The sequence below is a fragment of the Zalophus californianus genome, chromosome 3 (genome assembly GCF_009762305.2).
Source record: "Zalophus californianus isolate mZalCal1 chromosome 3, mZalCal1.pri.v2, whole genome shotgun sequence".
NCBI classification, from domain to species: Eukaryota; Metazoa; Chordata; class Mammalia; order Carnivora; family Otariidae; genus Zalophus; species Zalophus californianus.
In genome coordinates this window covers 133717137-133730184 of record NC_045597.1, presented here as the reverse complement: position 1 = coordinate 133730184, position 13048 = coordinate 133717137, and the positions used below count along the sequence as shown (strand labels likewise).

Below are 13048 nucleotides of genomic sequence, written 5' to 3'. Positions count from 1 at the left end.
AGTATTTAGTAAGTACCCTCTCTATGCAATGGCATTTGTGTTGGGTTTTGTAAAAGTAATCCAAGGAACCTATAGTCTTCTGGGGAGATATTTACTGGTTGGCCTATGGGTACCATGCTTAGTGCAGGTGATAAAACAAGAAGACAAACAGGATTCAGATGCCTGCAGAAATTCCTTTCCCATGTTTTAGAGTTAAGGTAATACAAAATGCTCCAAGTTTTCTTTTAGGACAAGGTCATGTAAAACAATAAAACCTTAAGGAGAAAATCATACAAGTAAAAATGATATAATCTAAAGATGGTATCATTTTATTGTTTTCCTAAAATTACCATGAAAAATTTCTATAAAGAAATATACTATTCCACTCCCTCCATAAAGATCTTTGCACATATCCATACAAACATCAAATCTTTTCAGTCTTCTCTTTTATGATCTGAGTTTCTAACTACACACACTCTCTCTTCAAAAAATCTAGTATATAGCAAAAATCAATTTGTGGTGTGTTTTGTGTAATAAGCTCAACTCCATTTTCTCTTTGATGAGTGAAGAACCCAAATAGTTTAATAAGACTCTTTGCATTAATCAACATAGAACTGAGAAAAGATTCCAAGTCTTTCTAACAACTAATAAGGTAGTTAAAGCTATTCCCTTGGGTATACTTCAGGGCAATTGTGGTTTGGGTCTAACGAACTGCCAACATTCTCAAAGAACATTATAAAGAAATGATCACACTATAAGATACAAAGATTCAAACGAAAGCAATAGCTTTCTTGAATTTCAAAAAAGAAAATAAGCAATTTACCAGAAAATAAGACAATTGGATATTTAATATCCATTCTACAACCATTTACTGAGCATATTATGTAGCAGGTAGGCACCAGGGATACATGTAAAATGATGTAAGTCCTGGAGGAACTGATAGTTTAGAGAAGGAGATATTAAAAGAAAATCTACCATTATGACAATGAGTTAAGTGTCAAAACAGAACTATAGATGAGTTATTATGGGAAAGGGAAAAGCGCCCATTTAAGTGAAAGGCTTCTAGGAGAGGGTAACAAGGTAAATGTACCGCCAGGAATTATCAACTAAATAATGGAGAAATGGCAAACATTTAAAGATGCTCAAAACTCTATCTTAACAAAACAACAAAAATAATCCCTTTGAATATGTCACATACAGCTCGTGCTCTCTCCCCACATTCGTTCTTGACAGTTCTCTCTGCTGTTTCCTCATTGCCATCTCATTTATCATCCCACTATAATCTGCTTCTGATTCTCCAACTACACAAAAGCAACTTCCTTATTATTATTCCTTATACTGTTTATAACCAGGAGTCCTCGGAAGAATTTATAGCTAACTCAGTTTTAAGGGTCAAGATCCTTCTGAAAACCTCGTTATGGGCTATGGAACTTCTCAGAAAAAAACTGCACATATACATACAAAAATTTCCTATATCATTTTAGGAGATTCATGGATTCCTAATAATGAACTCTTAAATCACAAATTAAAAAGCCTTGGTCTGAAAAAGCTATCCAAGACTACGGGGGTCATATCATCAGAACACAAGCCAACACGAACCAAACACAAGTGGTTAAACAGTTAGTATTCTACACCAGGAACAAAAGACATCAACTTTGTTAAAATCCATGCATTCATAATACTAAAAAACAAAAAACCAATCATCTCTGGAGGATGCTAAAAAAAAAAAAAATACACTCAATAGGGATACCTCGCTGGCTCAGTCAGTAGAGCATGTGACTCTTGATCTCAGGGTTGTGAGGTCCATGTTGGGTGTACAGATTAGTTAAAAATAAAATCTTTTAAAAAACACAAAAAACAAAACAATCTAGGCAATCATTCATAGCCTCTAATGTCATGAAAAGAGAGACATCTGGAATTTGTCTTATGATGAAAAGTATGTTACATCATCCATGAAGTGTGTTTTTGCAAAAAAAAAAAAAAAAAGGAAATAAGGAAATAACTGAATCCCTGCCAGTTTGCAGGTAACACATGGGAACAGAACATATTATTAAAGGATACCATGGGGATGCAATTAGTAAAGTACAGACAAAAGATCTAGATTCTTCAACAAATAAAATGTAAGGGGAGAAGGGAAACCCATAGATTTAAAAGAGAAATAACCACCAAATCCAATGTGTAGACCTTGTCTGGATCCCAAGTCAAACAAACCAACTACAAGAAACCATTTATAACAACTACAGAAATCTGAATACTGACTTGGTATCTAATGATAGTAAAGCAGAACTGTCCATTTAAAAAATGGGTTCATGGTATTGTGGTTATGTTTACTGAACAAATCCTTATCTTTTAGAGATACATACTAAAGACTATATAGATGAAATGATATGATGTCTGAGAGTTGCTTTGAAATAACCCAGGATAGGAGAGGGGATGGAATAGGAGAGAATATAAATAAAACAAGATTGGTCATGAGTTGATAATTGGTGGGTACATGGAGGTTCATTAAACTCTGCTCTTTATTGTTATATATGGCTGAAATATTCTAAAATAAACAATTTATTCTTATTTATAAAGCACTGGTTTGTAACAAAGCAAGACTGAAATATTTCCTTTCTTAAAGTGAATGGGAAATAATAAGCAACCTTCTATCTCTGGATGCTGATGCAGAAGATAGTCTATAATCACTAGTACCAGATATTCCACTGAATCCTGGAATCTCTATCCTACAAGGCATGATTGAACAGAATCGTGATACTCATCAATGACTGATGTGGCAAAGAACAACGACATGATCCAAATCTGAGTAACTGACGCTTCCTAAAAAAGATGATGATTTTATGTTTTAAATCCCAGAGGTTCAAAAGAAGGAAGAACTTTAGCCAAAGGTATGTAAGTTTTGTATGGAACTTCCAAGAGGACTTCTTAAAAGAGAGGGTGAAGTTCCTCTCCCAACTCTCCATCCTGCTGCCTTATTAAACAAGACTATGATGGCTGCAACTTCTGCAACTTCCTTGAAACACAAAGGTGAGAGCCACATCATAGGGCTACAGTGCTATGAAGTAGAAGGACCTGACCTGCCCACCTTCAGACTTCCTTCTACATGAAAAAATAAAAATAAATGTCTGTCTTACTTAAGCTACTGTGTTATTTGGGGTTTCTTTTCTGTTATACCCAGCCAAACCTGATCCTAAGTTATAAAAGAACTAAACATGCATACCTGAAAATAGGGACATATCATAAGTTACTTTTAAGCTTATTTTTTGGAGGCTTGGTATGATGGGTATAATAAATGAATAATAATAAATAATGAATATAATAATATAATATAATAAATACTCATTTAGCCATTATAAATTAAGTAACCAATTTTGACTCATATTTTAGTAAACAATTTCAGAATATGTTTCTACTGAATTTAATCTACTACATTCAATTAATTCAATGTATTACATCTTCTTTTGGCATTAACTTCACCTTCTATTGAGGGCTAGCTCCAATAGTTGTCATCTCATGATAAAGGAGATGCACCTGTTACAGCTCTCAGACACTAATACAGTAGGTCCTTTACAATCAACTGAACTATTTTTCTCTTCAGATAAATATTAATTATAGAAATAAGTCTATTTCTATATATCAAGTTTCCTTCATTTTAGCTTTTCAGATTTATGTAGTAATTATGCATATATGTAAAATATTTAAATATAATATCTTAAAAAAATAAGTAAACTATCTATCTTGAAGACTTTATAAAACAAAGTAAAATTGTTTATATTTCAAAATGCAAGACTACTAGTATAATTAGAAGAGCACAGTCAGGGCAAACCAACATAACTCCAAAGCAACTACTTCCCTAAAATAAGGAAAACTAACCAAAGTAACACATAAAACCTAAACAGCTTATAACTAATTTTGCAAAGAGATGAAATTCAGTAAAGCTAATTAAAAGGTATATATTTTAAAGACTGCAAAATAAATAATGAAATTCATATACACAGCCAAACCCCCAAAAAGATACATTCAAAAATATCTGAAATTTGGCAGTTCCTCAAGAAGTTAAACATAGAATGACCATGACCCAGCAAACACACTTTTAGCTATGTACAAAAGAACTAAAGACAGGTATTCAAACAAAAACTTGTACACAAATATCACAGTAGCACTACTCATAAGAGCCAAATGGTAGAAACAATCAAAATGTCTATCAAATTATGACTGGATAAACAAAATGTGGCATAGCTCTGCAATGAAATATTACTCAGCCATGAAAAGAAATGAACTACAACACATACTACCATATGGATGAACCTTGAACACATTAAGTGAAAGCAGCTAGACACAAAAGGCCACATATTGTATAATTCTATTAATATGAAATATCTAGTACAGGCAAATCCATAGAGTAAGAAAGCAGATTAGTGGTTTCTAGAGGTTGGGGAAAGAAGAAAGGGAAGTGATTGCTTAATGGATACAAAGTTTCTCTCTGGGCTGATGAAAATGTTCTGGAGGTAGGTAATAGTGATGGTTGCACAACATATGAATGTACTGAATTGTACATTTTAAAATTGTTAAAAAGGTGAATTTTATGGGTTTTTTAAAGGTTTAATTATTTATTTTAGAGGAAAGTGCACACATGAGCTGGGTGAGGGGCAGAGGGAGGAGAGAGAATCTCAAGCAGACTCGATACTAAGCATGGAGCCCGATGCGGGACTCAATCCCAGGACCCTGAGATCATAACCTGAGTTGAAATCAAGGGTCGGCAACTTAACTGAGCCACCCAGGTGTCCCGTGAATTTTATGTTTTATGCATTTTATATTTAAAAACAATCCAAAATTACCAGATTTAATGGATATACTCAGAACATTTCATCCTAAAACAAGAGAATAATATTCAAGTACGTATGGGGCATTCTCCAGAACTGATCACATATTAGGCCACAAAACAAGCCTCAACAAATTCAAAAAGATCAAAGTCACAACATGCATCTTTTCTGACTACAACGCTATGAAACTGTAAGTCAACCACAAGAAAATACCTCGAAAGATCACAAATACATGGAGGTTAAATAACATGCTACTAGACAATGAATGCATCAACCAGGAAATAAAAGAATTAAAAAGTACATGGAAACGAATGAAAATGAAAACACAATGGTTCAAAATCTTTGGGATACAGCAAAAGTCTTTCTAAGAGGGAAGTTTATAGCAATACAGGCCTACCTCAAGAAGCAAGAAAAAAAATCTTAAAAAAAAACAACCTAACCTTGTACCTAAAGAAGCTAGAAAAAGAACAAACAAAACCTAAAACCAGCAAAAGGAAGGAAACAATAAAGATTAGAGCAGAAATAAATAATAGAGAAACAAAAACAACAACAAAAAAAACACCAATAGAACAAATCAATGAAAACAGGAACTGGTTCACTGAGAAAAAAAAAAATCAACAAAATTGATTAACCTCTAGCCAGACTTATCAAGAAAAAAAGAGAAAGGACTCAACTAAACAGAATCACCAATGAACCAACATCACAGAAATACAATTATAAGAGGGGCGCCTGGGTGGCTCAGTTGGTTAAGCGACTGCCTTTGGCTCGGGTCATGATCCCGGAGTCCTGGGATCGAGTCCCACATCAGGCTCCCGGCTCAGTGGGGAGCCTGTTTCTCCCTCTGACCCTCTCCCCTCTCATGCTGTTTCTCTCTCTCTCTCTCTCAAATAAATAAATAAAAAAAAAAAAAAAAAAAAGAAATACAATTATAAGAGAATATTATGAAAAGCTATATGCCAACAAAATTAAACAACCTAGAAGAAATGGATAAATTCCTAGAAACATATAAACTACAAAAACTGAAACAGGAAGAAACAGAAAATTTAGACAGACTGATTACCAGCAAAGAAACTGAATCAGTAATCAAAAAACTCACAACAAACAAAAGTTCAGGACGAGATGGCTTCACGGGCAAATTCTACCAAACATTTAAAGAAAAATTAATACCAATTCTTCTCAAATTATTCCAAAAAATGGAAAAAGAAAGAATACTTTCAAATTCATTCTACGAGGCCAGCATTACCTGATACCAAAACCAGATAAAACCACACACACACACACACACACACACACACACACACACACACACAAACTACAGGCCAATATCTCTGATGACTATAGATGCAAAAATCCTCAACAAAACATCAGCAAACCAAATCCAACAATGCATTAAAAAAATCATTCACCACCATCACGTGGGATATACTCCTGGTTTGCAAGAGTGGTACAATATTAGCAAATCAATCATTTTGATACACCACATTAATAAAAGAAAGGATAAGAACCATATGATCATTTTAATAGGTACAGAAAAGCATCTGTCAAAGTACAACATCCATTCATGATAAAAACCCTCAACAAGGTAGGTTTAGAGGGAATATAACATAATAAAGGCCATCTATGAAAAACCCACAGCTAACATCATCCTCAATGGGGAAAAAGTGAGAGCCTTTCCCCTAAGGTCAGGAACAAGACAAGGATGTCCACTCTCACCACTTTTATTCAACATAGTACTGGAAGTCCTAGCCACAGCAATCAGACAACAAAAAGAAGTAAAAGCCATCTAATTTGGTAAGAAAGAAGTAAAACTTTCACTATTTGCAGATGACATATGATATATAGAAAACCTGAAAGATCCCACCAAAAAAACTGCTAGAACTGATAAATGAATTCAATAAACTCCCATGGTACAAAATCAACATTCAGAAATCTGTGGCATTTCTCTTTTTTTTCTTCTTTGTGGCATCTCTGTACACCAATAATGAAGCAGCAGAAAGAGAAATTAAGAAAATAATCCCATTTACAACTGCACCAAAAATGCTAAGATACCTAGAAATAAATCAAACCAAAGAGGTGAAAGACCTGTACTCTGAAAACTAAAACACTGATGCAAGAAAGTGAAGATGACACAACGAAAAGGAAAGCGATTCCATGCTTATGGACTGAAGAATAAATATCGTTAAACTATCCATACCCACTGCTTTGGGTACAAAGCAATCTACATATTTAATGCAATCCCTATCAAAATATCAACAGCATTTTTCACAGAACTAGAATAAACAATCCTGAAATTTGTATGGAACTACAAAAGACCCCAAATAGCCAAAGCAATCCTGAAAAGGAAAAGCAAAGCTGGAGGCATCACAATTCTGGACTTCAAGTTATATTACAAAGCTGTAGCAATTAAAACAGTATGATACTGGCACAAAAACAGACATATAAATCAATGGAACAAATTAGAAAACCCAGAAATAAACCCACAACTATATGGTCAATTAATCTTTGGCAAAATAGGAAAGAATATCCAACGGGAAAAAGTCTCTTCAACAAATGGTGTTGGGAAAACTGGACAGCAACATGCAAAAGAATGAAACTGGACCACTTTCTTACACCATACACAAAAATAAATTCAAAATGGACTGATGATCTAAATGTGAGACCTGAAGCCATAAAAATCCTAGAAAAGAACACAGGCAGTAACTTCTTTGACATCAGCCATAGCAACTTCTTTCTACATATGTCTCCTGAGGCAAGGGAAAGAAAAGCAAAATAAACTATTGGGACTACATCAAAATAAAAAGCTCCTGCACAGTGAAGGAAATAATCAACAAAACTAAAAGACAACCAACAGAATGGGAGAAGATATTTGCAAATGACATATCTGATAAAGGGTCAGTATCCAAAATCTATACAGAATTTACACAACTACATCAAAAACGATGTACTGTATGGTGACTAACATAATAAAAAAAAATAAAAATTTAAAAAAGAATTTATACAACTCAACACCCAAAAAACAAATAATCCAATTAGAAATGGGCAGAAGACATGAATAGACATTTTCCCAAAGAAGACATCCAGATGGCCAAAAGACAAATGAAGAGATGCTCAGTATCACTCATCATCAGGGAAACACAAATCAAAACTACAATGAGGTATCACCTCACACCTGCCAGAATGGCTAATATCGAAAACACAAGATGGGCGCCTGGGTGGCTCAGTTGGTTAAGCGACTGCCTTCGGCTCAGGTCATGATCCTGGAGTCCCAGGATTGAGTCCCACATCAGGCTCCCTGCTCAGCAGGGAGTCTGCTTCTCCCTCTGACCTTCCCCCTTCTCATGTACTCTCTCTCTCTCAAATAAATAAATCTTTAAAAAAAAAACACACAAGAAACAAGCGTTGGCAAGAACGTGGAGAAAAAGGGAACCTCTTGCACTGTTGGTGGGAATGCAAACTGGTGCAGCCACTCTGGAAAACAGTATGGAGGTTCCTCAAAAAGTTAAAAATAGAACTACCCTATGATATAGCAACCGCACTACTAGATATTTACCTGAAGAATACAAAATTCTAATTCAAAGGAATACATGCACCCCTATATTTACAGCATTATTTACAATAGCCAAGATATGGAATCAACCCGAGTGTCTATCAATTGATGAATGGATAAAGATGATGTGTGGGGGGGTGTATAAATACATATACATATGTATTGGAATATTTGTTCAGCCATAAAGAATGAAATCTTGCCATTTGCAATGACATGGATGGAGCTAGAGAGTATTACACTCAGTGAAATAAGTCAGTCAGAGAAAGACAAATACCATATGATTTCACTCATATGTCGAATTCAAGAAACAAAACAAGCAAAGGGAAAAAAAAGAGAGAGAGAGGCAAACCAAGAAACAGACTCTTGACTATACTGAACACACTAATGGTTACCAGAGGGAAGGTGGGTGGGGGGATGGATGAAATACATGATGGGGATTAAGGAGTGCACTTGGCCTTAATGAACACCAGGTGATTAAAATAAAAATTAAAAAAAAAAAAACAAAATTCAGTTTGAGTATAAAATATTATGCCTGTTTATTAATGACATTTAACTCCTCAGAGTACCATAATTTGCATAAAATAAATGATCACTTCATACCCTTAGGTAAAAGATTTTATTAAAAGATCAAGTTGAAGCACACACAAAAAATATCTTCCCCAGTAACAAGGCCTTTATACACCTATAGATGTTCTTTCATGTTCACTCATAACACAAAAACAAAGCTTTTAACCAAAAGGGAATGGTTAATTATTTAACAGAATATTTTAAATGTCTAAATGAAAACTACAAAGACTATGGAACAATAATTAAACCACTGCTAATGTAATATTAATGCTATTGTTATCACAGTGTTAATGCTGTTAATATCAAGATAATATATTAACACTAAAAATGATGGGAGTATCACATTTTGAAAAACCCTATGATTACTACTATAAAAAATATTTATGCATATAAATAGGGTAGAGGCATTAAGGCTGACAGTTTGCTTTTTTTCACATTTCTGTATTATCACTTTAAATTTTTTTAAAGCAGAAGTCTTTGGGGTGAGTTTCCCTTATCTTTTTACCTTATTATTGAATAAAAACCTAAAAAGAACAGACCAATAAGGAAAAAAAAAAGCAACCTTTATTTCACTGTCATCTTCTTTTAGATATATATGATTTACTATTATTAAAAAATAATAAAGTCATTGATCTCAAAACATTTCCAACAGACTGAATATTTGTCCCCATAATTTTGAGTATTATGTATACTATATAGTCTAAGAATCATAATTACAAAGACATACCTTTTCTTAAGGGTTGCGGCATCATTAAGATCTGGATGAGCAAGAGGGATGTAACATCATGATAAAGAATTGGAACCTCAGGCTGTTGTTCTTCATTCCCCTGCCTAAAAGAAAAATGCATAATCACTTTAGACAATATTGATAAAGACAATATCTTTTCTGATTCATTTTATATTTCCCATATGTCTATGGAACAGAAATCAAACTTTCATAAACATCTGAGAAATCTCAAAAGAAAAAGGGGCCATATTTTTTGCTTAAAAATATAATCTTTTGTATCCATTTATTCCCTTAACCTCTGCCTAATATGAAAAAATTACAGAGAAAATTTATTAGATCTTACTTAAGTAAACGATTGGGATACATTAACTTGAAATGAGTCTTTCTGATTTCTTAAATTACAGAAATCAAATGAAGGATTAATTGGAACTTTAGAGGATTAGTTTCACTATAAATGGAGTGGATATAGGATACTTGCTATCACAAAGTTTGCATACAGAGTAAATGTTCACATTAGGACAAAAGAACAGGTACAATTCACAAGCAAGTTATATTGAAAAGGCATGGTTTTTATTTTTTGTTTCAATTTTATGACTATCACAAAAATTCAAAAAATCTTCAAAATTTTCAGTTTCAAAAAAAAGATGATAGCCAAAACAGAACTAAAACACACTATAAAAGACAAAGTAGTAAATCTTAGGAATGTATAGTACTACGAGAAACACAATATATTCTAAAGCTGGGGCGCCTAGGTGGCTCAGTCATTAAGCATCTGCCTTCGGCTCAGGTCATGGTCCCAGGGTCCTGGGATTGAGCCCTACATCAGGCTCCCTGCTCAGCGGGAAGCCTGCTTCTCCCTCCCCCAACCCCTCTGCTTGTGTTCCCTCTCTCGCTGTGTCTCTCTCTGTCAAATAAATAGATAAAATCTTAAAAAAAAAAAGAATATATTCTAAAGCAGATCTCATTCTAGATCTATAAGAATTTTTAAAACCCTGTAGAAGGATACATTTTTTTTTAAAGATTTTATTTATTTATTCATGAGAGACAGAGGGAGAGAGAGAAGAGAGGGAGAGAGAGAGAGAAAGAAGCAGAGGGAGAAGCAGGCTCCCAAGGAGCAGGGAGCCCGATGCGGGACTCGATCCCAGGACCCTGGGACCATGACCCGAGCCGAAGGCAGACACTCAACCATCTGAACCACCCAGGCGCCCAGGATACATTTTTTTAATCATAGGTTTAATTTTTGTGTCAGAAAGCAAAAGCAAATCTTAAGCTTCTAGAATTGAATATATTTTGAAACTATAATTCAGACTAGATTTAGGGTGAACAAAAATTATTCAACTCTTTTATTGGGCTCCATAATTCAACAAATACTGATTACTTACTATATGTCAGGCAATGGACACCACTGCTTTGAAGCTTTTACGTGCCAGAGGAAGACAGCTCTTTAAATGTCTCCATTCTCTACAAATATCCCTTTTTTTTTTTTTAAGATTTTATTTATTTATTTGACAGAGAGAGAGAGAGCAGGAACACAAGCATGGAGTGGGAGTGGGAGTGGGAGAGGGAGTGGGAGTGGGAGAGGGAGTGGGAGTGGGAGAGGGAGAAGCAGGCCTCCCACCGAGCAGGGAGCCCGATGTGGGACTTGATCCCAGGACACTGGGATCATGACCTGAGCCGAAGGCAGACGCTTAATGACTAAGCCACCCAGGCGCCCCCTACAGATATCCCTTTATTTTACTTGTCTCCCTCTCCAAAGCTAACTTTCCATTAATGCTATGAAACCTACTATTTGTCTCTCCAGTCTCTCTTTTTTATAAGCCCAAAGTTCTTTTTTAAAAAATGGGGGAGGGGCTACCATTTGCTCATCTATTATTCAAATCCCCCCAAAAATGGTTTTCCACATGGCCAACAATGATCTCCTAATTACCAAATCTAGTGGACATTTTTCAATCTTTATCTTACTGACCTTTAACTCTGCATATGGTTGAACATTTTTGTCTAGAAAATTCTCTTGGCTTTTGTGAAACACTCTCCCAGGTTCCCTTCTAACTCTCTGATTACTTTAGTTTTCTTGACAAGTTCTTCCTCTGACTAACCTAGAAATGGTGCTGTTTCCCAAGGCTCCAATTCCCACTCTCTTTTAATATAAAGGACTCATTTTGAAAGACCTCCTAACCCATGACTCCAATCACCAGCTATATACATTGATGACTCCCAAGTCTGTATCTTTAGCTATGACTCTAACTCTCTATCTGAATAGTCACTATCTCCACTTGTATATCTAACAGGCAGCTCAACCTGAGCATGCCTGAAACTGAACTCATGATCATTCTACTCTATTCTACACAAACAACCCCTCCTAGCCATAACCAATCTACTCTCCCTTCTATGTTCTTAGTCTTGATGTGGCTTATTTATTATAACCTCTAGCAGGTAGCACAATGTCTGAATGTAATATAATATACACACAATAAAAATATAATGAATAAATAAGGCAGGATCTTGGAGATATCCTGAACCTATCTTCTCTTACTCCATATTTAATTGTCAGTAAGTCCTAACAACTATCTTTATTCTTCTTTGTCATTCTATAGCCACTGCCTTCTCACTACTCAATCTCCCCAATTTTATGTTCTCCTAATTCATCCTCTACACTGTTAAGTGCCCTGGAAAAAAGAAAAAAAGGAAACCTTTCACAGAAGCTATATCTTGTTTGCCATCATTTCCCTGATGCCTGGATTAAAACAGTTTATAAAAACCAGCTGAATAAATTTAAAAATGAAAAATGAATGGATGGCTAGATGGACAAACAGGTGGAAAAAGAGACAAAAACTGGACAGCTAATGTGGGGCTCAATCCCAGGACCCTGGGATCATGACCTGAGCCAAAGGCAGACGCTTAACTGACTGAGCCACCCATGGGCACCCACAAAAAAAATTTTTTTTAAAAATGGGGAATGTCCTGGGGTCCCTGGCTGGATCAGTTGGTAAAGTATGCAACTGTTGATCTCGGGGTCATGATTACAAGTCCCACATTGGGCTTAATAATTGCTTTTAAAAAATGGGGAATGTTCTTCGTTGGGAAACTGTCTACTATAAAGATAACTATTTTCCCAAGATTAACTTATGAATTTAAGATAATTCTAATCAAAATCACAAGTGAAGGGAAGGGCTTAGAAAATGGTTCTAAAGATCATCTGGAAGAATAAGCCGGTGAGAACAGCAAAGAAAAATTGGGAAGTAGGGGATGGGATCGGGGGTGGAAGAAATGAGTGAAGCCTAATCTAATCAGAGACATACACGTAACATATCTCCTCAATAAGTAAACCAGAATGGTTCTTCTGTGATAAAATGTTTTTATCACAGATATAGGCTTGTAGGTCAACAGAACAAAGTGGAAAGTTCC

The 13048-nt window shown here is 35.1% G+C and overlaps 1 protein-coding gene across 6 annotated transcripts in view; it reads right to left on the bottom strand.

The window, feature by feature from the left end:
• Positions 1-13048, bottom strand: part of UBR3 (ubiquitin protein ligase E3 component n-recognin 3) — a 225045-nt gene that overhangs the window by 32816 nt on the left and 179181 nt on the right. For all 6 annotated transcript variants that reach the window (XM_027588550.2, XM_027588549.2, XM_027588553.2 and 3 more), the window contains one exon: positions 9644-9747. In XM_027588550.2, the coding sequence (XP_027444351.1) occupies positions 9644-9747 (104 nt within the window). The remainder of the gene's footprint in view (positions 1-9643; positions 9748-13048) is intronic.